Below are 26,431 nucleotides of genomic sequence, written 5' to 3'. Positions count from 1 at the left end.
AAACAAGGCACTCAGATTTTGTGTTTCCTGCTTGCAGTGGGGCTCGCATCTGATGGTGTCACGCAAGGGCCTACCCTGGTGGCCTCTGCACCTGTAAAGGAGATGCCAGGTGAGAAGAAAGCCAAAAGTCCTGTGGGACTGCACCCCCTTCCTGTGTAGTAGCAGAAACATCTGCCATTGGGGGTATCGGTGGGGCAAGCAATGGATTCTCTGTGCCAGTGATGGAAGTTTAACTCATTCTTTCCTCACCGTGACTGAATGAGCCAGGAGAAATTATCCCATTTTATAGATGAGAAAATGGAGGCTCTCAAGAGCAAAGAGCTTTGCTCAGGTTCAGTAAGCTAGTCACTGTTCTCTCTGTTGCACCGTCCTGCATCTGGGGGCCAGTAGGGGATAATGGCTGTTATGGGTTGAATTTGTGCCCCCCCTCCAAAATTTGTATGTTTGAGTCCTAACCCCTAGTACCTCAGAATGTGGCCTCATTTGGAAATAGGATCATTGCAGATGTAATGAGTTAAGATGAGGTCAGTAGGGTTGGGCCCTAATCCACTATGATGGTGTCTTCATAAAAAGGGGAAATTTGGACACTGAGACAGACATGCATAGAGGGAGGTCAATGTGAAGGGAGAAAATGGCCATCTGTAAGCCAAGGAGAGATCCTTTCCTCATGGCCCTCAGAAGGAACCAACCCTGCTCACGTCTTGATCTCAGACTTCCAGCTTCCAGAACTGGGAGACAATACATTTCTGATGTTTAAGCCCCAGTCTGTGGTACCTTGTTACAGCAGTCCTAGGGCAGTAATACAGTGGCTAAAAGTGTGTGTTTTGAGTTAAAAAGAACCTATTTTGAAATCTTATTTTCACTCTTTTATACCTTGGTGACCCTGGGCAAGTAAACTTGACCTCTTTATGCTTTAGTTTTCTTCTGTGAAATGGAAAGAGTGGTACCAACCTCACTGGGATGTTGTGGCAAATGATAATGGATGTTAAGTGCCTGAAGGTGCATGGCAGGACCTACGGCTTAGTAAACGAAGATGGGAGAAGGCCGTCTCCCTAGCCACCCCCTGCTTCTTCCCAGCATCCCTTCCCCAAAGGCCATCCTTGCTCTCTCCCTCTGCCCTACATCGTCTGGCCTTTCCCCTCCTTCCCAAGGCACGCTCTGCCTCTATAATCTTGGCCTTGTCTTCGTCCCTCATTCACCTCAGTGCTGGGCCCCTTCTTACTGGTCTCCCTCAAGTCTCTCAAAGCCAGTCTTTGTGACTCCTTCCTCTGCCAGATGTTTTCCATGACTTTTTGAATCTACCTGAGCCACACCACTTTCTTTCCTCCCTCCTGTCAGAGGATGTTATTCCAGGAGAGTGTCCTCAGACAGCTTTTCTGCTCTTTGCTCTGCAAATGTCTTCTCAGATGCTTGTCAGCACTCTTTTTCCTTGAGTAGACTGGGGAGTAATTTATTGCTACCCCATTTGGGTAACCTGGCACATTCTCCTAATGCTTTAATGTCTGGCTAAAAGTGTCTCAATCTACTGGTTAGAAGATTACCTTGGAGAATCGTTTCCTATTATATGAACAACTTGATTGGAAACCAGACTTCTGCATTTTGTCTGAGAAAAGACCTGCACTTGGACTTGGGCAGTATATGCATGAGATTCATTTAGGCAGCTCAGTGCCATGTGCTGGTGTCTGGATTTCTTCTTCCTTGGAGGGTTTAGCAACCAAGGAAACTTGCAGGTGGAGCAACTCAGAGTGGGAAGAGCATGAACCGACCCAAATCAAGCCAGTTTTCACAGGAACCATGACCCTCTCTGGCCCAGGGCATGAAGATCCAAAGAAGTGGGTTTTTCAAAGCACAGAAAACTTGGAAACCACTGTCTTCGTAACATAACTTCTATGAAAAAATACCTGAGTAACTGCTAGTGCTAGATTGATTTAAGGATCCCAAATTTCCCTCCTCCCTGATCCATGCCCTTTTTGTGGAGCCCTCCCATGCTGAGTCTAGGCTTGATCTTGTCACTTGCTTTGGCCAACAGGACAGGAGCAAACTTGATGCCGTCAGTCAGAGGCTTTAAAACTGTTATACCTTTCCACTTTCTTAGAGCCTTTGCCTCTATCATGAAACTATGCCCAGGCTAGCCCACTGGAGGATGACAGGCCACGTGGAACAAAACCATCCTAGACCAGGTGACTACTGGCTGACCACAGATGCATGAACAAGCCCAACTCAGCCAAGCCTGGCCCCGATCAGCAGAAACCCCCCTAGCTAACTAACTCACTCACTCATAAACTCATGAGACGTAATCAATGGTGGTCGATTTAACCACTACGTTTTGGGTGGTTTGCAATTATCTATCTGCTATTCTGCCTCACTGTTCACTTTGCTCTGGTGTACAGTCTTGGTCCATGCTGAACATTAAGATCAGATCTTAATCTTCTCTTAGCCAATGTTGTTTGGGAAGCCACTGTTTGTTTTATTTCCAAGAAAATTGCTACACTAGCAATTGGATGACTTGAGATTAAAGTGCCAGAGATACTTGTAATCAAGTCATTTTAGTCTGTGTACACTTGTAGTTTATCAAAAAGTATGTTGTTAGAGTTGACTTTAGCATAAAGGGACAATGTTTTCTCTTTGCTTCTACCAACATACAGAAGCAAACAAACCCCTAATTATATATGCATCACTATGCATAATTTTTACTGCTTTGGCATACAGTGGCTGGCTGGCTCAGTGGCAGAGACTTAGTTCCCAGCTAATGATTCCTAAATGTGCAGCTGGATTCTTCGGGCCTGAGAGCACTTCTAGAAATTCTTAGAAATCAATACAGTCACACTTGACCCAAGACTGAGCCTGCTCTATTCAGAAAGGGCATCCACTTTAACCAAGGGTGCAAACTGGTACGGCCTCCTGCTAGCCTCGGCGGGCTCACAGCCTAAGATGGCTTTGCGTAAAGTTACGGGCTTTCTGTGAAAAGCCCTGCTCCTTAATAGGTCAAACTGCATACATTTTAAGATATAAAATTACCTCCATTTATACTAAATGTTTTACAAACAAGTTTGTATACAGGACTGTTTGTAAAATATTTTTCCTGTGCTGTTTAATGGCTAGGTTGTGTTCCCATCTGTCTATCTATTGTGTTAAAGCAACGTTGAATTGAACGCTCAAATAGTCTTCTCTTTCTGAAAGCACGTAACGATCAGCAGTTAAATGACACATTAAAAATGTACTTGAATTTATCTCATGGGAAGTAAATGTTTGTTTTTTAGTTTTAAAATGAGCTGATAATTGTTAACTGCTCTCTTGTGGTCCCTATTAAGGAGTGAAATCAAGGGGAGCAGCCTGTAAGAAAGAGGTGAGAGAAGCATCACGGCCGGTGGGGAGCTGAGTATCTTGAGGACTGGGGGTGAGAGAGCAGGACAAGACTGCGTGGGGGAAGAACTCCTCAGACGGGGCATCTGGTCTCCTCACGTGAGTCTCAAAGATGACTGAAACGAACAAGCTTTCGTGTGGTTGTGAAGATAAAGGAGGCACTGGACATATAGTGTTTAGCAGCTAAGTAGTAGCAGTTACCGTTATTAAACCGTTACAGGGTATTTTAGTGAACCAAATATTAGCAGTAAGAAACAACACATCTTATCAGTCCCCAAAGAGTATAAAAACACGTGCCTAAGACAGGGCTCTTTCCAACATGGGGGAAAAAATTGTTACTCCATCTTGGACGTAGGCAGGAGCACATATACTCAAGATTTAGAAGGGCACAAAATCCAGGTGTTCCTATAGACATTCAAATGAACTGTTTCCAAAACAACAGATGATTAAAGTAAAGGATTTATTGTAATCTGCTTACAATCCTTTGCAAAGACAGACATATGTTTTTGCATAAAGATATAAATTGCTTCATTTTAAACTAATTTAGTGTGTGTTTTAATTCTATGAAGAAGTTTTGGTGAATTATGAATTGTACCAAACCAAGATTTTTAAGAGCAATATGGTACAAAAATAAGAGCAGACAGACAATTTGGACTGGGACAGGCATTCAACAGTGAATTTAGAATATGGCTTTGCTGTTTAATCAAGCAAAGTTACCTGGAGACACACAGAGAGCCAGTAACTTTGTTAATACAAAAAGCTGATGCAGACCGTCTCCATCCCAATCCTGGTTACGTCGAAATTCCGATTTCATAAAAAATAAGTCTGAGCTAAAAGCTGCTCTTGTAAGCCATTTCTTTTCTAGAAGCTCCCAGTCTGCATGCTGTGTATTTATCACCTTCCTAGTGTGGCTTTCATATTGCTGTGCATGTAAGTTGACTGTATTTAAAGATCTGCCTATAAATTAAATTCCTGAAATTGCAAATTATGTAAGAAAAATTCCTTCCTCTGCGTGCAGCTTTCACAGGTTTCCCCTTGCATAAGGCAGGTGTCTTTTGAAAGACAAGGTAATGTTGCCTGCATGGTGAACCCTGGAGAAAATTGTTGATCCCAACGCTGCCTTCTCCCGGCCTTGGGCTTCTCCAGCTTTTAGGTTTTGGAAAATAACATGATTTCACTGAGTACCTGATGATTATCATCACTTTTAAAAGATTAATTTGGCCTCTATTCAAAGTAGTTTATTTAGTGCAATCATATTGTTAAGTTTCCCCAAAGATATATATGTTTGTGATCTGGGGCAAGAGAAAAGTCATAAATTGCATCAGTGCCCAACAGATTAATGAATTAAAAATTTTAGTGCCACTGTCTTGCTTATATGATCTGTAGTTTTTTTTCCCCAAAACTCTTTATATATAAAATTTATTTTTAAAACCTACCTTTTAAAAATCTAAAAACCCTCTAATGATCATGTGGTCTCCACGCCATTCTGGCCGAACCGTATCAGTAGGCATCTCCCCAGTGCGTCCTGCCACGACCTACGAGTGTTCCCTTGACCAGTTCGGAGTGCAAAACACCTTTCCAAGACCCAAAGTGAACATTTCACCTTTTACAGAGAGAATGCACAGAATTTCTTTCCCAAAGGAGAAAATTCGATTTTCTAAAATGGGATGAGACTGTGCTCTCCGAGCCAGCGCATTTCCAGACTCTCTCCTAGAGCTGATTCTGCTTCGTGAGGAAAAAGGAAAAGAGGCCGCCTTCCTCAAGGTGCAGCACTCCCAGGACATTCTCTCACACGTGTGCTCTCAAGTGACACCTTCAAGGAGCTGCAGACACCCCAGCGTGTTGTTCCCCCACGGAAGCAGGACGAAGCAGAAGTCGGAACACGTGCTCAAGCCCCACGAACACCCCGAGCAGGAGACCGAGGACAAAACAAAAGTACAGAAAGAGTAGAAAGGCTTACAGACAACCGAAGAGGTTTAAGTGTGGTTATTTACAACAGAGACTGTAAAATGGTAAATTAGATACGAAGCTAAAAAAGGCACAGCTTTCCCTTTCTTAAATACACTGTAAACGGTTCATTAGGCATGCAGAACATTTCACTTTACAAAAAAAAATTTTACCTTGTTTGTTTAGACAAAGATAGTACTTAAATAGTCTCCAGCAAAATAGAATTCTTTCAAAAATACTTTCCCATTCATCCTATTAACCATTAAAGTTTTTTTTTTTTTTTTTTTGTATGTGTCTCATTTACAAAAGTTCCTTATACCTTATATCAGGTCCTTCACAATTTATACATACAGTAATGTACAGCACAGCAAAAGACTGCAAAAAATTATTCGTAAAGCCAACACAATAGATACTAGAAATTGAAACCAAGGCATTTAACATCTTATCCATTCTAATTAAATAATAAATGGACGCTAAAGGGTGTGTATACCAGTGATGCAGAAGGACGTGGGTGAAAAGGAGCCCTGCAGGGGGCGCTATTCCGCTTCATGGGCTCTTATTACACAACAGGAATCTGTATATATTTTTTCTTTTTTTGTTTTTTAAATAATAAAAGGATATTAATGCCCCATATTGACTATACGTTTTATGTGCAAACCAAGGGTAAGCTTTAAAAAGTTCGTTAGTCCTTGAACCCTTTTAAAACAAGCGAACGAGACCAGAAACTACATGGCAGAGTTAAAACTTCCATCTGTTAAAATATCAAAATCAGAGTTATTGACTAGATATGGCTTTTCATCCAGAGGAACAGGAACAGGTTTCTAAGCGCTGGGGATTGGAGGGGGAAGAATTGTTTAGACTGCTCAGGTCTTGCCAAATCTGCGTCAAAATGCTTTCCGGGCTCCAAACCCTTGACATGGTTTTAAACTTGAGAAACTGCTGAACGAGTGTGAATCAACCATCATATGTTAAAAATATGATTCCTTAGGTCCTTTGCGGGTGCGGAATAACACGGGGAAACTTAAGGCAAAGTTCTCCTGGTAAGACGTCTCTGTCACTTCCTGTGAAAGTAAAGGGGCTTGGCGTTCCCGGACTCCACCTTCGGCAGCTGGTCGCTGATGATCTCCACCAGCATTGCGGGGAACTCGACCTTCAGGGCGTGGGACTCTCGGAAGGTATAGAAGCAAAATTCCAACAGGTCACTCACCAGCTGCAACACAGAAGAGAGGGGACATGATATGGAGGCCTTACTTCCATCCCGTCCCGGGACCCTCTGGTGTAAACTCTAAGAGCAACATCAGAGATCTGACCAGGAAACCATGTCTGTGCCGCTGCCTAATTAATTTAGCTGAGTCATCTGTCTTAGGGGAGGAAGAAGGGTGATCATGTCACCTGCCATGTAATATGTCCTTCACGTGAAACAAATTCGGCGAAGAGCTGTGCAGCTGTCCAGGATTGACTAGATCAGCAGCAACAGGGACAGTCACAGAGTTCACAGTGGCGGTGTTACTGAGCTGCTCTCCTCAAATTCTCATTCCTAAATGTCTGAGTTGGTGGGGCAGGCACATGGGTTTATCTTTGGACATTGGTGATGAGCCTTCCCTAGGCTGTGAGGACGACTGTGGGTAGGCAGGCAGGTGCTGGCTCAGGGTCCTCGTGGTGGATGCCCCGGAGAGGGAGGGCAGGACGGAGTGCCCTTTTTGCCGAGCCCCCTTTAGGCCAGGCCAGTGGAGCTGTGGCCCTGGAGGCAGCCAGTACTGCCCTGGAGGCAGCCCCCTGGCCCTCATCCTGCCACCTTCCTTCAGGCATCCCGCCCTGAGCTGGGGGGCAGGGCTGAGACGTCACAGCTACTCTCCCTGCCCCCAGCTTTATTGAGATAACTGACACATAACTTTGTATAAGTTTAGGGTGTACAGTGAGTTGATCTGATACACATATACTGCAAAATGATTAGCTAACACCTCCATCCTATCACATAATGACCATTTCTTTTTTATGGTGAGAATATTTAAGATCTACTCAGTTAGCAACTTTCAAGTATATAATACAGTATTATTAACTATAATCACCATGCTGCACATTAGATCCTCAGAACTTATTCCTCTTATAACTGGAAGTTTGTATCCTTTGACCAACATCTCCCCATTTCCCCCACCCCCTAGCCCCTGATAACCACCATTCCATTCTCTGTTTCTATGAGTTTGGCTTTTTTAGATTCCACATATAAGTGAGATCATATAGTATTTGTCTTTCTCTGTCTGACTTATTTCACTTAGCATAACGCCCTCAAGGTCCATCCACGTTGTTACAAATGGCAGATTTCCTTCTTTCTCATGGCTGAATAACATTCCATTGTGTGTGTATATACCACATATTCTTTATCCATTCATCCAGTCTCAGCCACTTTCTATTTCAGGCTGATTTTCAGAGTGAAAGCATCAACAGTTATGCCTCCTCGCCTGTCCAGCCATTTTCCCCTCTCTGTGACCCAAGGAGCTTTCTCATCCTCCTGGATTGGAACCACTCCCAATTCTGTAAGTTAAAAAAAAAAAACAACCCACAAATGCAGTATAGCATTACTGGTTGCTATTCTATTTACTAGGAAAATAGTTTCAAATCAGAAAAATACATCCTAATTTTTCTTTAGTTAATTTCATATCCCATTATGGGAAAAAGGACTTTTGGTCATTTCCCAATGAATTAAAGCAGACACTATTAATATTATATGTCATAAAATAACTGTAGTCTTAAAGTGATTCTAGTGAAAATACATCTGTAAAACCTTACCTCTGGATTTTTTTTTTTTTAAACTCAATTAGCAAGCTTGAATTGAGTTGGATAGTAAACAACTGTTTGGTACAGACCAGGAATCAAGTAACTCTCATCAGGGAAAAATATCTGGTGTTCTGTTTGCGCCTGCATATGTCCTCAGTCTGCAGAGTGACATTTCCCTACGTGGGTTCCAAGGATGGTGAGGTTTAATAAGGGTTCTGTACCCACACGATGTTGGGGCCAAATAAGCTGGGAAACATCCCAAACCACCGTCTGCTCTGGGCATGTTCACACACACGTGCTTGCTTTGTGAATGCTATGCCTCAGTTTTCACATCTGTGAAATGGGGTAATAAGAGTATCTGAGCCATCTTTGTGTAACTTGGTCCTCAGGTCTCCCTTCTACAAAATGAAAGACAGGAGAACTTTGTTTTTTGCCTTTCCGGGAAAGAGATTCTTAAAATAGCGCTGGCAAGTTTCTTCATTTTTTTCTCAGCGGCAGGCTAGTGGCTGTGAGAGCTAAATGCCCTGCTGGGTCCCGCTCCCCAGATGTGGTGCCACAGAGTCAGCAGTGCTGTGGGGCACGCCCTTCAGTGGGGGACAGCAGAGCCCTGCGCACCTGCTGCGACTCTCGGGACCAAGTTCAAGTTCACCCTGATCCACTCCCCTCCTCGAGGTCCCTCTGTGTCGGTGCCTGCAGCGCCATGAACGAGGATGGTTTCTCATTGTAAATTTTAACTCGAGGGTAGACACCTCAGTTTCTAGGCAACATTGGCCCCCACTAGGCCAACACATCTCTGGGGTTGGGCCTTGTTCACGTCCAGAGAGGAAGGCTCACTGTCCTCAGGCCACAGGGGGTTTGGGGAAGGCCAAAGTCTTTACCTAGGACTCATCCTCCTCGTTCATCCCTGGCCCCTGCTCCAGGCCAGGCACTAGAGAACTGGTGAACACAAGGCCCTGCTTCTGTCCTACTGCGAGGCAACAACACAGACAGTCAGGTGCTGACAGTGCTGGGAGGGGAGGGGGACGGAGGAGGTGCTGCTTTTGGAAGGGTGGTCAGAGTGAAAAGGTGGCCTTGGCGCATGACCTGAGGGAGGTGAGGCTGAGCTGTGCAGCCATCAGGGCAGGGATCAGAGCAAGTGTGGGTCACTCACTGGGTCCAGAACACTGGGAAGCTCGTGCAGTGGCACCTATTAGCCGACCAGTTGACATCTGAAACCAGTTACCTGGCAGGGCCAGGGCCACTTAGGGTATATTTGTAAACAGGCCACAGCAATGCCCATTCATGTATGCCATAAGAGGTAAGGAGCAGAGTAACTCAGCGCCTGAACATGAGGCAGAATGCCCGGGAGCACCTCTGTGAACCTGTTAATGGGGACAGGTCCCAGGCCTTCTCAGTGCCCCTGTCCTCATCTATAACACCTGCATAAATGTGTTCTCAGCACCGAGCATCACCTAAGAGATGCTGGGAAAACAGAGCAGAATGAAGACAGACCAAGGCCAGGGGCTGGGCTGTTTTTCCTCACAGGTTGCTTGGGGACAATGTCCCAGACACTACTCACTAACCATGCATATTAACCTGGGGCTGGCATTTCCCGCCCACCTCTGTTCCATGTTTCATAGACTGAGAAAGCAGCTCATTTCTAGTCATGAGCTGATACTCTGGCTTCTATTTACAGTAAATGCCTCGGCCAGCTGCACAGGGATGGGGGCCTTACTGGAACATGTGGGGTCGGCCTGGCATCCCTGGGCTGGGCATTTGACCCTGCAAACCCTCAGGAGGAGGGGGCCCAGCCACTCTCAGGAAAGGGCTCACTCCTTCCTCTTGGGTGGCCAGGATGCCCCTGGAGCTGGCTGCTCAGGGGTCCTCAGCAGCTCTGAGAAGGTACGGGCTGCTTCAGAAGCCTGCTGGGCCCACTCCGCCCTGGGACAAGGCTGAAAACCTCCACAGGACTTGAGCCAGTGGGTCCCGAGCCAGTGACTACAGCTGGTGAGGTCAGGGTTCATCTGTGAGAATGGAGGCCAGGTCCCCAGTCACCGAGTGAGGAGAACACGGGCCAGTCTGGTCCAGGCTGCAGGTTCAGCCCGCCAAGTGCTCGCTGACCCAGAGTCCCCCACTCCCCTTCACAACCCTGGCCTATCGCAGCCAGTGGGTCAGGGGCCTTCAGGACAGCACCCATGGAGCCCCAGCCCTTAGCAGAAGTTTGAGGTGGGCTGTTGCTGTGGTACAAGGGCACCAGCGCTACTGGAAAACATGAGCCCAGGAAGGGTGACACTGCAGGTGGTCAGAGCACGAGGAGGTGAGGACTAGGCCCCAAGAGCAGGGCGAGAGTCACACATGGAACAGCTGGGTCGGCAGGGACACTGACCAGCCAGAATGGACACTAGTTCAGAAGCCAAACTGCTGTGTCATGGTGAAGGCTCTAACGGTCATGCTAAACGCACTCACGGGTGTCTCCTGAGTGTCAGCCCGGTGCAATGTGGAGGCGCATGCCCAGGAACACAGCCAGCGGGGCCCCTGCCTGAGCCCAGAGGAGCTGGGAAACAAGGGTACAAACAGGGACAATGCACATGCCCTCGTCGGATGCGGTCCCCAACCCCCTCCCAGGCAGGACTGGCTGCTGCCCCAGATACGGAGTCAGTGGAGGCAGGGCAGGCTGCAGTCACCCCCTGGGAGGTGGCACCGGATGGTGGCTGAGCATCCTTGAATGATGCCAGAAACTACCAGGGAAGAGCTGAGTTCATCAGGGCCTGCCACAGTTCTGGTGTGCATGTGAGGAAAGCCAGACCAAATCACAGGCCACCTTTCAAAGGAAATCACTCCAGGATGACTGCGTGGATAGCTTCCCAGGGAAAACCCAGCTGTTTCCTTGGACACTCACTTGGCATGGAAGGATTTTTCAAAAACATCACTCTCTTTTCAAACGATGTGAGTTTGGCTTCTTCTGCTTGTTTCTCAGGCTCACTCTTTCACGGATCCCCTCCAACTCCCTGCAGGCACCTCCTCTCCTCGACCTGCCTGGAGCCCCAGCCTGAAGGAATCTTCCTCTCCTCTGAACTCACAGATGCCAACCTTGTCTTTCCAGTTTATCTGACAATTACCCAGGAGCCAGAGGACACTACTTCCTCTTTTAGCCTGTGGTTCACATCTCTTATGGGTGTAACTTTTCACATTTGCAGCTCCTTAAGTGGCCTGCAAGCTTCTTGAAGGCAGGAACCCCCTTGCACAGCCCCATAGCAGCCAGGAGAGGACCCTCCGTGTTACTTCCACATAGCACTGGTGAGGCACTGAGGGCTATGGGGCTCAGGGCCTTGTTGCAGTGATTCTCTGACTTCTTCCAAACTCTAAAGTGCTCAGGAATAACTTATTTCAACAGTATTTTTTGTTTTTTTTTTTTGTGAGGAAGACCAGCCCTGAGCTAACATCTGCTGCCAATCCTCCTCTTTTTGCTGAGGAAGACTGGCCCTGGGCTAACACCCGTGCTGATCTTCCTCTACTTTATATGGGACGCCACCACAGCATGGCTTGACAAGTGGTGCGTCAGTCTGCGCCGGGATCTGAACCTGTGAACCCCGGGCCGCTGCAGCGGAGCGTGCGCACTTAACCGTTATGCCACCGGGCCGGCCTAACAGTATTTTTTTAGGGCAGTGTGTTGCTAATTTTAATCAGTGAACCAAAACAAAAACTGGGTAATTTAAACGGGCATCTTCATTTTAGTGGCACTAAGTAAATAATGCAGAACTCAATATACAAGGCTAACTACTTTCATCAATACACTACGCTAACCCCCTTCCACCACCTTTCTCTGTGATTTCCTTTGACTTGTTTATGCCAGGTTTTAACGTGAATTAGTATGCACACCGTGGGCACCATGAACCCCAATCACTGCTCACTGTGGTTAGCGGGAGGGGTGGGGGGAGGGTGGTCGTGGCTATAGAGATAAAAGCTCTACCCTGTTGGCCTGTCAGCATGAATGCCTTAATTGCAATGAGACAAATGGCCAGGCCAGGCCTGCCGCCTCCATATTGATCCCCACCAGCCTTTCCTGGTAAATACCAGGCTACATGGAGAGGCAAGAACCCTAATTATAATCAGTAATAAGAGTCCCACATTATTAGGAATCAGAAAGTCTTTTGCACTGACTTTTCATTTTGTACAAAATGCATCTATTGGGATCACAGAAGTTTAGCTTGATGCTCAGCATGATTTATCCAGCCCAATGGCCACAGCTGCCAGGGCTGCAGAGGAGCCTGGATGGTCACAGGGCGACTGATGGCACTTTGCTTGCTACAAAAATAAAGCCATCGGGCTCTATCACTGCCCTTTCCCCACTCCGTCCACCAAGCCAGCAGCTGTGTGCAGGCTCCCACCAGGAGCAATGGTCTCTCTCGGGGTGCCATGCAGGGAGGGTGTGGCACTGCTGTTCTAAGGTCATACAGTCAGTAAGTGGTGACGGAGCACCCGAACGATCATGGCCTCTCTGAAGTAGGGTCCCACGTGTTTTCAACAGCATGTTCGTCATGAGTTATCTGCTGACTCCAGAACTTTCACCTAAGTAAGACTGAGCTTTTGCCTGAAATGAGCATTGGGGGAGGTCTGAAGCTTTATTTTTAAAGATCAGAATTTTAGCCAGCTTTATTGATAGGGTTAGGGGCAAAAGATATATAGCTTCAATTCTAAATACTGTGTAACAGTAATAGACAGAAATGGCCAGCAACTGTTTACTCCAGGTGTTCCAGCAACAGCCTTGTGAACACTGGAAAATGATGCACAGTGATTATATCAGGAGTCTGGCCTTCATTCAAAATCCCCAATCCACCCCCAGCACAGGCCAGTCTGGAAGATGCCTATGTGTACACAGATGGGTGCCCTGCAGCCGTGCAGGACTGCTTCTCTCTGGCTGGTGATGTCTCAACAAAATGTGATGGTAACATGGCGCAAAAGTAACAAAAGCCCCCCAAATTTAGGAGCATTTGTTTCTACACTCAGAAGAAAATATAACCTTTAACAAGGTTAGACCACTATTTACTTATGGATTCCCTTTGGAAAGCCAGGCCCCACAATGCTACTACTCCACTGAGGGCTCCTGGCAGGCTCTCCTAGAGGCTGAGTTTAGCCGAGTCCTGAAGGCCTCCAAGATGTGACCAAGAGGAAAAGTATCAGAAAGATACCATCAGGGAGTCATGTCAGCGTCACAGCGGTATAAAAGAGTTCCTGTTTTTTGTCTCCCTTTTTCAACAGAGTCAATCATCCATCCACAAACAAAAGCACCTTTATGGGAGCTGCGGGATCCAGCACCATACACCAAAGGAAGAGTCTCTCCCACCTGTGCATCCAGTAATAGGCAGACAGAACTCGGTACAGGCTGTGGAACCAGCAGAGCAGCAAACCTGCCCCTACCCCTCTGGCCACAGAAGGGAAAAAAGCCTGGAGAGTGCTGACCTGGGCAGATACCCACAGACAAGAGAGAAACTGCAGAAGTCCAGAGAGATTCCAACATGCCGTTGGAGCAGAAAAACCCAAATGAGTTTGGACGCCTTGGAGATAGAAAGAACTTGACCAGCGCTGTGCCCACCTCTGCCAAGGCAACACTGAATGGGCCGAACTATCAGGTAGCAGCAACCTCTCCAGCAGGGGAAAAGGAGAGTGGAGAGTGAGTGCCTAGCTACTCCAGTGGTGTGGGACACAGCTGGAGAAACCTGTATCTCTCCAGCAGTACCCAGAGTACTGAGGCGGACCTCCATGACTGGGAGGAGGGAGGAGATTGGGAAAGAGGCAGATAAGAATATCAAAGGGCATTAAAGGCACACAGTTCCTGCTGACTGTGCTCAGCAGGAAGTCTACCCATGAGCCTCTGGAAGTACCAGACCTGGGGATCTCCCTAGTGGGTCTGCAGGCACCCTCAACACCCCAAGTGCTAAACTCACACCTCCCCCCACTCTGCAGCTGGCTCCTTGTGCATACTTCTGAGCCAGGTGGCAAGAGTGAGCTCCAGTAGATGGGAAGTGTGCTCAGAAAACAGGCCAGGATCTGTGGGCAAGGAAGAAAACACAAAGTTGAGCTGTAGCGCCACCTTATGGAAAGAAAAAGAGAGGTTTCCAGTGGCCAGCCTGGTAGGTTGTAAGAACCAGAGAACTAGAGAAGACATAAAAGAATTGTGGCACAATTCTTAAGGAGGGAGCAAAAAGAGTGGAACAGGTGTGCCCACACAAAGACAGAGAAAACTACAGATAATAAGAGTGCAAATGAACAGAATACCCCATTTGAGGGCAACTAGCAAAGACTTAAGGAGGTGTCTGCTACTTCAGATGTGAAAAAAGCAATGCAAAACTACAAGGAACATGAAAAATCAAACATGTCATCACCAAAAGATAATAATAATTCTCCAACAACCAAGCTCAAAGGCATGGAATTTTGTGATCTAGCTGATAATGAATTCAAAATAGCTGCTTTGAAGAAACTCAATGAGCTACAAGAAAATTCAGAAAGACAATTCAGAACAATCACAAAAACAATACAGGTTCAAAATGAACTATTTACCAAAGAGAGAAATCACAAAAAAGAACCAAACAGAAATTCTGGAGCTGAGGAACTTGATGAATAAAATGAAAAATGCAATAGAGTGCATCTGCAGTAGAGCAGAACAAATGGAAGACAGAATAAGTGAGTTAGAGGATTTTGAAATAACCCATTTAGAGGAGACCAAAGAAAAAAGAATGAAAAAGATTGAAGAAAGCCTACATAATCTAAGGGATTCCAACAAAAGAACTATTATTAGAAAAATCAGGGCTCCAGAAAGAGAAGAAAGGGAGAAGGGGCCAGAAAGTTTATCTAAAGAAATAATAGCTGAGAACTTCCCAAACCTGGGGAGAGAATTGGACATCCAAGATCACAAGCTAATAGATCACCCTATTATCTCAATGCAAAAAGACCTTCTCCAAGACACATTATAATGAAACTGTCAAAAATCAAAGGTAAAGAAAGAATTCTAAAAGCAGCCAGGGGAAAAAAAAGATTGTAACCTACAAAGGAACCCCCATTAAGCTATCAGTAGATTTCTCAGCAGAAACCCTACAGGCCAGGAGGGAGTATGGAATGACATATTCAAAGCGTTGAAAGAAAAAAATTGCCAGGCAGGAATACTCTATCTGGCAAAGTTATCTTTCAGATATGAAGGAGAAAAAGACTTTCCTAGACAAACAAAAGCTGCGGGAGTTCATCACCACTAGAACTGCTTTGCAAGAAATGCTGAAAGGAGTTCTTCAGGCTGAAATGAACAGACGCTAATCAGTGACATGAAAACATACAAAAGTATACAACATACTGGTAAAGGTAATATATAGTCAGACTTAGAAAATTTTAATTCTGTAATAGGATGGTGTGTTAACCACTTAACCAGAGTATAAAGGTCAAAGGAAAAGAGTCTTAAAAATAATTTTAGCTACTGTAACCTTGTTAACAAATACACAATAGAAAAAGAGGTAAATAATGACATCAAAAATATAAAAGGGGGGGTAGAACAGTGAAGCTTTTGTAGATGATGGAAGTTAAGTTGCTATGAGCTTCACCTGAACTGTTTTATGTGTGAGATGTCTTATGTAAGCCTCATGGTAACCACAAAGCAAAAACCTAGAGTAGATGCAGAAAAGATAAACAAAAGGGAAACAGAGCATACCACAATGGAAAATCACCAATCTACAAAGGTAAGCAGAAACAGAGGGAAAAGAAACAATGGAAATATAAAATAACCAGAAAACAACGAATAAAATGGCATTATAACCCTAAACGTAAATGGATCGAATTCACCAATCAAAGGCACAGAGTGACTGGATGGATAAAAAAACAAGACTCAACTATATGCTGCCTACAGGAGACTCATGTCAGCTTTCAGGACACACAGAAGCTCAGAGTGAAGGGATGGAAAAAGATATTCCATGCAAGTGAAAACCAAAAGAAAGTGGGAGTAACAATACTTCTTATATCAGACAAAATAGACAAGCCAAAAATGGTAACAAGAGACACAGAAAGTCAATATATAATGATAAATAGGTCAATTCTTTAAGAAAAATATAATAATTGTACACATATATGCAGTCAACATTGGAGCACCTAAACATATTAAGCAAATACTAACAGATCTGAAGGGAGAAATAGACAACAGTACAAAATAGATAACAGTACACCACTTTCAGCAATGGATAGATCATCCAGACAGAAAATCAACAAAGAAACACTGGACTTGAACCATACATTAGGCCAAATGGACCTAACAGACATTTATAGAACATTCTATCCAATAGAAGCAGAATACACATTCTACTCGATAGACCATATGATAGAACACAAACTAAGTCTCAGCAAATTTAAGATGACTGAAATCAAACCAAGTATCTTTTCTGACCACAATGGTAAGAAACTAGAAATTAACATGAGGAAAGCTAGAAAAATCTGCAAACAAGTGGAAATTAAACAACACACTCCTGAACAACTAATGGGTCACAGAAGAAATCAAAAGGGAAATCAAAAAATTTCTCAAAACAAATGAAAATGGAAACACAACATACTGAAACCTATGGGATGCTGCAAAAGCAGTTCTGAGAGAGAAATTTATGATGATAAATGCATATATTAAGAAAACAGGGCCAGCCCCGTGGCTTAGCGGTTAAGTACGCATGCTCTGCTACTGGCGGCCCGGGTTCGGATCCTGAGCGTGCACCGATGCACTGCTTCTCCGGCCATGCTGAGGCCACGTCCCACATACAGCAACTAGAAGGATGTGCAACTACGACGTACAACTATCTACTGGGGCTTTGGGGAAAAAAAGGAGGAGGATTGGCAATAGATGTTAGCTCAGAGCTGGTCTTCCTCAGCATAAAGAGGATTAGCACGATGTTAGCTCAGGGCTGATCTTCCTCACAAAGAAAAAACAAAAAAAGAAAACAGACAGATCTCAAACAACCTAACTTGACACCTCAAGGAACTAGAAAAAGAAGAACAAACTAAGCCCAAAGTTAGCAGAAGGAAGGAAATAACAAAGATTAGAGTGGAAATAAATGAAATAGGGATGAAAAAAACAATGGAAAAAAAAAATCAATGAAACTAAGAGCTGGTTTTTTGAAAAGACAAACAAAATTGTTAAACCTTTAGCTAGACTAAGAAAAAAGAGAGAAGACTCAAATAATTAAAATCAGAAATGAAAGAAGAGACATTACAACTGATACCACAGAAATACAAAGGTTCATAAGAGACTACCATATACAATTATATGCTAACAAATTGCATAACCTAGAAGAAACGGATAAATTCCTAGATACATGCAACCTGCTTTGACTGAATCAGGAAGAAACAGAAAATCTGAACAGATCAATAACATGTAAGGAGACTGAATCAGTAGTCAAAAACCTCCCAACACAGAAAACCCTAGGACCAGATGGCTTCACTGGTGAATTCTACCAAACATTTAAAGAAGAGTTAACATTAATCCTTCTATTGAAGAAGAGGGAACACTTCCAAACCCGTTTTACAAGGCCAGAATTACCCCAATACCAAAGCCAGAGAAAGACATTACAGGAAAAGAGAACCACAGACCAATATCCCTGATGAATATAGATGCAAAAATTCTCAACAAAATATTAGCAAACCAAATTCAACAACACATTAAAAGGATTATACACCATGACAAGTGGGATTTATCCCTGTGATGCAAGGACGGTTCAGTATATGCCAATCAATAAATGTAATATATTATATTAACAGAATGAAAGATAAAAATCATATGATCATCTTAATGGATGCAGCAAAAGCATTTCACAAAATACATCATCTGTTCATGATAAAAAAAAAAAACCCTCAATAAATTGAGTATAGAAGGAACATACCTCAACATAATAAAGGCCATATATGAGAAACCCACAGCTCACATTATACTCAGTGAAGAAAAATAGAAAGCTTTTCCTCTAATATCAGGAACAAGACAGGGTGCTCACTCTTACCACTCTTATTCAATATAGTACTGGAAGTCCTAGCCAGAGAGACAAAGAAATAATAGTTTTTAAAAATAAAAAATCCAAGTCAGAAAGAAGTAAAATTGTCGTTAATTGCAGATGGTACAATCTTACATATAGAAAACCCTAAAGACTCAACCCCAAAACTGTCAGAACTAATTAACAAATTCAGTAAAGGTACAGGATACAAAATCAACATACAGAAATCAGTTGTGTTTCTATACACTAACAATGAAACATGTGAAAAAGAATATAACAAAAATACCATTCACAATAGCATCAAAACAATAAAATACTTAGGAACAAATTTAACCAAGAAGTGAAGGATCTGTACAATGAAAACTATAAGACTTGGATAAAAGAAATTGAAGAAGACCCCAACAAACGGAAAGCTATCCTGTGTTCATGAATCAGAAGACATAACATTGTCAAAATGTCCATACGACCCAAAACCATCTATAGATTCAACACAATCTTTATCAAAATTCCAATGGAATTTTCCATAGAAATAGAAAAAAAAATCATAAAATTCATATGAAACCAAATAGCCACAGCCATCCTCAGAAAGAACCAAGTCATAGGCATCATGCTTCCTGATTTCAAACTATACTACAAAGCTATAGTAATTGAAACATTATGGTACTGGCATATAAGTAGACACATAGACCAATGAAACAGAAAGAGAGCCCAGAAATAAACCCCCGCATTTACAGTCAACTAATATCTGACAAGGGAACCAAGAACACTCAATGGGAAAAGCAGTCTCTTCAACAAATGGTGTTGGGAAAACTAGATAACCACACACAGAAGAATGAAATTGGACCCCTATCTCACACATACACAAACATTAACTTGAAATGGATTAAAGACTTAAACATAAGACCTGATACCATAAAACTCATAGAAAAAAACACAGGAAAGAAGCTCCTTGGCAATGATTTTTTGAGTATGATACCAAAAGCACAAGCAATAAAAGCAAAATTCAACAAGTGCAACTATATTAAACTATAAAGCTTCTGCACGGCAAAAGAAACAATCAAAAAAAATGAAAAGGCAACCTACAGAATGAAAGAAAGTATTTGTAAACTATATATTGGATAAGGGTTTGATATCCAAAATACATAAAGAACTCATACATCTCAATAAAAAAAATCTGATTTGGACAAGCAAAACAAAGAATAGGCAGAGGAAACGAACAGACATTTTTCCAAAGAAGACATCCAAATGGCCAACAGATACATGAAAAGATGCTCAATATCACTAATCAGAGAAATGCAATAAAAACCACAATGAGGGCCGGCCCGATGGCTCAGCGGTTAAGTGCGCGCGCTCCGCTATTGGCGGCCTGGGTTCGGATCCCGGGCGCGCACTGACACACTGCTTCTCCGGCCATGTTGAGGCCACGTCCCACATACAGCAACTAGAAGGATGTGCAACTAAGACATACAACTATCTACTGGGGCTTTGGGGAAGGAAAAAAAAAGGAGGAGGATTGGCAATAGATGTTAGCTCAGAGCCCGTCTTCCTCAGCAAATAAGAAGAGGAGGATTAGCACAGATGTTAGCTCAGGGCTGATCTCCCGCACAAAAAAAAAAAAACCACACAATGAAATATCAACTCACATCTGTTAGAATGGCTATCATCAAGAAGACAAGAGATAAGTATTGGTGAGGATGTGGAGAAAAGGGAACCCCTGTGCACTGTTGGTGGGAATGGAAATTGGTGCAGCCACTATGGAAAACAGTATAGAAGTTCCTCAAAAAATTAAAACTAGGGGCTGGCCCTGCGGCGTAGCGGTTAAGTGCGCGCGCTCCGCTGCTGGCGGCCCGGGTTCGGATCCCGGGCACGCACCGATGCACCACTTGTCAGGCCATGATGTGGCGGTGTCCCATGTAAAGTGGAGGAAGATAGGCACAGATGTTAGCCCAGGGCCAATCTTCCTCAGCAAAAAGAGGAGGATTGGCATGGATGTTAGCTCAGGGCTGATCTTCCTCATAAAAATAAAAAAAAATTAAAACTAGAACTACCCTATGATCCAGCAACTCCACTCCTGGGTATATGTCCAAAGGAAATGAAAACAGGCCATTAAAGAGATACATACACTCTCATGTTTACTGCAGCATTATTCACAACAGCCAAGATATGTAAACAACCACGGTATCCATTAACAGATGAGTGGATAAAGCAGATGTGTTTCTCTCACACACAGACACACACGAATATTATTCAGCCATGAGAAAGAAGGAAATCCTGCCATTTGTGAAAAAATAGATGGACCAGTGAGGGCATTATGCTTAGTGAAATAAGTCAGACAGGGAAAGATAAATACTGTATGATCTCACTTATATGTGGAATCTAAACAAGCCAAACTCACAAAAACAGAGAGTCGAATGGTGGTTACCAGGGGGTGGGGGAATTGGGGAGATGTTGTTTCAGGGTACAAACTTGCAACCAGGAGATAAATAAGTCCTAGAGATCTAATGCACAACCTGGTGATTATAGAGAACAATGCTGTTTTATAAACTTCAAACTTGCTAAGAGACTAGATCTGAATTGTTTCAACCACAAAAAAGAAATGATAATTATGTGACCTGATAGAGGTATTAGCTAATGCTACAGTGGTAATCATATTGCAATAAATGTATCAAAGCAACATGCTGGACACCTTAAAATTACACAATGTTATATGTCAATTATATCTCAATAAAAGAAAAAGATACCATCAGAATAATACCTAAAAAGATTGGTTTTTAAATACTCACTAAAGGGCATTTCATGGCCAAAAGCTTAGCAGCAAAGCACGCTCAGTGCATCAGCTTAATTCTAGGCCTGTACGAGGCATCTGGGGAACTTAGTGGGATGCTTCGGGGCTCTGAGTTACCACTGGCAACAAAGCCGCCATCTGGAAGGGGAATCTTTTGTTGATTCCCCATTTTAAAAAACTTTCCCCCTCTGCCAAGGGTCAGCCCGTATGGACAGCAGGCATCTGGATTCAAGTGTGTCCCTGAAGCAGGAGACAAGCCTCAATGGGGCTGCTTGCTCTGATATGAGCTCCACCTGCAAATTCTAGGCCAGGGGACCCCTTGTGAGGGTAGCCAAAGCCAGGGCTCGAGGACAGAATGGGCACCTCTGGCTCTGCTTCCAGAGAGGCCCAGCTGCCTGATAGAGTGAGAGAGGCAGGGTTGTCCCACATGGCCTCACAGGGCTGGTTCCTGGGTCTAGGCTGGTGCAGGCTCAGGCAGTCTGGGCCAGACCAGGTGCCCAGGAAAGGGCTAGCTGCTGGGGTGCGAAGTAGGCGCTGTTCAACATCTCATGAAACACCAAGGGCATTTCTGAAAACTCATCCCTGGCCCTGTTATTAGCATCTGATTGCCATCTGAGGTTACATTTTAATTTGTTCTTCATCATCATTTTTATAATAAATTCAACTCCAATCATTGATCTCTGGTCAGTGATACATATTAAACCTTCAAAATATGTTGTTTAGATGCTGTGCCATGCAAGACGGGTTCAATTTCCTTCTAATTTTTTTTGGACTTAAATTTATTTAATTTCCACCCTGTTTAAGTTTCCTTGTATAACAAGCCACAGTCTAGATCACAGCTCCGCCTTCTTGTGAATAAGGTCTATTGTACATGTGAAAAACACAAAGAAAAATGACACAATGGAAAAGGAGAAAGTAGAGCTTAAAGATAAAGGGATAATTAGAACATTGCTGAACAAAGGAAGTCTAATGAAAGGGTTGTGTTTGAAATGCATTGGCATGTTACTGTATATAGAAGTATGAACTTTTCCTAATTTTGTTTCCAATATTTCCTAGATCTTTCTTGCAAATATACACTACACTGAGCAATGTAAAAATCTAAACCAATTCATGTTTATAAGTTACCAACTTTAATATCTGGTTAAATCAAGATTAAGCAGTTAAATCCTTATTCCAATCTTTGAAAGAAAAGGAACACTAAGCAAACAAGGGGCAGACCCCATTGGCCAAGGGCAGCCTCTTCTGATCCAAGTAGGGACCCTTGAGACCAACATGGCCTAATTTATTCCCTTGATTCTATGATGCTTTTGAATGAATCAGGGATCAGCAAAGTATGGCCTGCAGGCCAAATCCGGCCTAATAACGGTTTTCGTAAGTTTTTTTCATTTTTGTTTGTTTTTTACACTTTTAAATGGTTGAAAAAAATCAAAAGGATAATATTTTGTGACATGCAAAAATGATATGAAATAGTTTTACCGGAACACAGCCATGCTCATTCATTTAGATATTATCTATGGCTGCTGTCATGCTACAGTGGCAGAGCTGAGTAGCTGTGACAAACAGCATGGGGCCCACAACGCCTACAGTATTTACTACCTGGTCCTTTATGGAAAAAGTTTGCTGACCCCCAGATTGGAAGGCACACCAGGGATTTAGTAACAGCTTATGGGAGAACAGGTTTTGGTTGTTTGCTACAATATATAAATCAAGTATAAAATGTCTCTTGATTTCAGAAATATTAAAATGTGGAAAACAAAAGTCTGTGAATCAAGTGCTATGGTGGTAGCTAGATCTGGCTTTCCAAATATTATACAGATTTTCTGAGCCTTTAGAAAATGCTTTAGAAAGAATTCTTTTACATAAGGGGGTTGAAGTAGGCAACTGGAGACTGTCCCGCTTAATTAAAGGCTCTGGAATTTGTCATTCAAATGGACAGCCACCATCACTCACATCTGCCATTGTTGGCTGTTTCTTTAAGAGTCATTTCCCTTTGAACCTATAGCGCCATAGGATACATACATTTATAGCTGCTTCTCTTATTTACTGCAGTTATGTTCTATAAAGTCATTGCGAACAGTGAGTTCGTGAATACTGAACCCTTGCTCTTAGGGGAAATTTAGGGTTAGGTTCCCACTAGCTACTGGTCACAACATTTTCATCAATGACCAATACATAACTTTGTTTTATGTGTGTTTCTGTTTGAAGACACCTTATTTAATGTTTATGGCTAATTCCTTAACATTGAACTCATGACCCATGTAACTCATGACTAAATGAAGTTTACTGAACATACATTTTCTCCATGAGGCACATCACAGCCTTCTTGTGCTTAGGAACACTAGACAGTGCATGAGCACCATTTGGGGACCATTTTAAACAGCAAAATCACCAAAAAAAAAAAAAAAAGCAAAAAATGTGGCACTAAATAGACTACAGGAGGGACACTTACTGTATGAGAGCTGAAAAAGAAGGCAGAACATCACTTTGCTTGACCCTAGTTAGGAACATGCACATTAAGCCACTCAAATTTTTTACTGCTCGGCACATGTCTGTGAATGACTGTGAAAGTGCCGTACTGATTTGGGGGTTACAAATAAATTTTAACTAGTACGCAAATTTGTAAATGCAGAATCTGCAAATAATGATGATTGACTGTGTGTATGTTATTGTAAATGATGGCTGACAGCGTGTGAAGCCATATACACTTTCTAGTTCCTTTAACCACGACCTTGATAAACAAAATTTATCAACTGGCATCTTCCCAGCTTTTTCAATCTCAGACATTTAAAATGATCTGCCTTAGGGCCGGCCCCGTGGCATAGCGGTTGGGTGTGCGCACTGCGCTGCTGGCGGCCTGGGTTCGGATCCCGGGCGCGCACTGACGCATCACTTCTCCGGCCATGCCGAGGCCGCGTCCCATATACAGCAAATAGAAGGATGTGCAGTTATGACATACAACTATCTACTGGGGCTTTTGGGGAAAAATAAATAAATAAATAAAATTTTTAAAAAAAATAATAATAAAATAAAATGATCTGCCCTAGTCTAAAATGGCACCAATAATAAATGTTCCTCTTTTTTATTGCTTTACAATGTCTGTCTCTCCCTTATGCAATTTATTCACTATTTCTTTTTGTGTCAAATTAGGCCTTTGGTTTAAGGCTCCTTTCTAGGATATTGATGATTCTCTTGTTTCATTCAATTCTTACATACATTCTGCTACCTTCTTTCAAAGACACATGTGCATGGTGTTCCACAGTCTGCAAACTGCTCTTCACACTCATCATCTCCTCTGACTGACACAATATTAAACAGATTACATTATGCCCAGGACAGGCTGCATTATTTGCAGAGCCCAGTGCAAAATGAAAATATGGGGGCCCTTGTTCAAAGTTTACTAAGAATTTCAAGATGGCGACAGCAGAACGTTAAGCCAAGAGTGGGATGCTCAGCACTGACGTCCTCCCCAGGTGCTTCTGTCCCTCATCCACTCCTGCCTTCTGGTCCTGCCTCATTTCTGAACCTGGGAAAATGCACTTAATCACTCCCTGTCTTAATTTCTTTCTCTATACAAAGGGGAAAAAAATGAGTAAATGTTACTATTATTCCCTTTATATAGTGAAAGGAATTAAGATGAGGTGATTAAGTGTAAATAGTAATATTTACTCATCCTTGCCTCATGGAGATATTAGAAGGATTTAATGACAGGACTTAGGAAGAAAGGCACTAGGTAAATCCCAGGTATTATATAGTTATTTCATATTGTAAGAAGAGGGATTTAGGCTGCATAAGAGGGGAGGATTTATTGACACAGGTGTTAGACAATGAGATAGTTTTCCAAAATCTTCCCTAGATATATTTCAGATTAGGAAGAGATTCCTGTGTGTCAGGTTAGACGTAGATGTGATTTTTCTTTGAGCATGGCTTCCAGGACCCTCAGTGGTTGTTTATACCTGATATTGTGTTTTTTCAAGAAAGCTCACCCTACGGCATCACAAATCTCACAGAATCAGGTGGGAATGGAAAGCACAATTCCTTTATACCTCCCCAGACAAGGCAAGGTCCTAGTCTTCCCCCAGTGTTCTTTCAAAACTAGCTGTGAACAGTAACACATGTTCTGTGGGCACGCAACTTATGAAATGTTAATTAATAATGAAGCCAAAGGAGTACTTATCAAAAGAAGAAATGCTTTTTTCCCCTCTCTTTAAATTAGGATCAGACTCAACTTTAAATTTTGCCAGTTAAGGATTAAAAGAAACAAACTACTATCTGTTATCATCATAAGTTCATAAGTGAAAGACTTTGACACCAAAACAAACAAAACCAATGGAATGAGAGAAAATATTTGTAAATCATATATCTGATAATGGGTTAATAGCCTGAATATATAAAGAACTCCTATAAGTCAACAACAACAAAACAACCAATTAAAAAATGGGCAAAGGACTTGAATAGAAAATTCTCTAAAGAAGACATATCTATGGCCAATAAACACATGAAAAGATGCTCAGTATCACTACTTGTTATTGTTAGTGCTGTCCAGCCAATTCCGACTCCTAGCGACTCTGTGTACAGTAGAGTGAAACCCTGCCTGGTCTTTTTGCGCCATCCCCTCACCCCTCACCTATAGCTGGTGCTATATCAGCCAATGCTCTGCTGCTATTCATAGGGTTTTCATGGTCAATTTTTTAGAAAGTGGTAGGCCAGGTCCTTCCTCCTCATCTGTCTTAATCTGGAAGCTCTGCTGAAACCTGTCCACCACCATGGGTGACACTGTTGGTATGTGAAATACAGGTGGCATAGCTCTCAGCATCACAGCAACACGCAGCTGCCACAGTATGACAACTTACAGATGGGTAGTGTAGTACCCTGACCGGGAAACAAATCTAGGCTGCAGAGGTGACAGTGCCAAATCTTAACCACCAGACCACCAGGGCTGGCATCACTATCATAAGGGATATGTAAATCAAAGCCACAGTGAGATACCATCTTAACACCCATTAGGATGACCACTATAAAAAACCCAGCAAATAACCAAGTGTTGGTGAGGATTTTGAGAAACTGGAACCCTTTGCCCTGTGGGTGGTAATGTAAAAAATTGTGTAAAACAGTTTGGTGATTCCTCAAAAAATTAAACAGAATTATCACAAGATCCAGCAATTTCACTTCTAGGAATATACCAAAAGAACTGAAAGCAGGGTCTCAAAGAGATATCTGCACACCCATGTTCACAGCAGCATTATTCACAACAGCCAAGACGTAGAAGCAACTCAAACATCCATTCACAGATAAATGGATAAACAAAATGCGGTATATACATACAATGGAATATTATTCAGCCTTAAAATAGAACAAAATTTTGACACATGCTACAACATGGTTCAACCTTGAGGACATTAGGCTAAGTGAAATCAGTCAGTCTTAAAAAGACAAGCACTGTATGAGTCCACATATATGAGGTACCTAGAGTAGTCAAATTCAGAGACAGAAAGTAGAACGGTGGTTCCAACGGCTTGGAGGAGGGGAAATGAGGAGTTGTTGAACAGGTATAGAGTTTCAGTTTTGCAAGATGAAGAGTTCT

General features: G+C 43.0%; 1 protein-coding gene across 1 annotated transcript in view; it reads right to left on the bottom strand.

Annotated features, from left to right (window-relative positions):
- Positions 1–3,806: 3,806 nt before the first annotated feature.
- NR3C2 (nuclear receptor subfamily 3 group C member 2) overlaps positions 3,807–26,431 on the bottom strand; it is a 324,642-nt gene continuing 302,017 nt past the window's right edge. The window contains exon 9 of the mRNA XM_004420901.2: positions 3,807–6,520. Within this exon, the coding sequence (XP_004420958.1) occupies positions 6,365–6,520 (156 nt within the window). The 3' untranslated portion in view covers positions 3,807–6,364. The remainder of the gene's footprint in view (positions 6,521–26,431) is intronic.

Source organism: Ceratotherium simum, chromosome 12 (genome assembly GCF_057802395.1).
Source record: "Ceratotherium simum simum isolate JZ-2026a chromosome 12, ASM5780239v1, whole genome shotgun sequence".
NCBI classification, from domain to species: Eukaryota; Metazoa; Chordata; class Mammalia; order Perissodactyla; family Rhinocerotidae; genus Ceratotherium; species Ceratotherium simum.
This window is presented reverse-complemented; position numbering and strand designations above follow the sequence as displayed.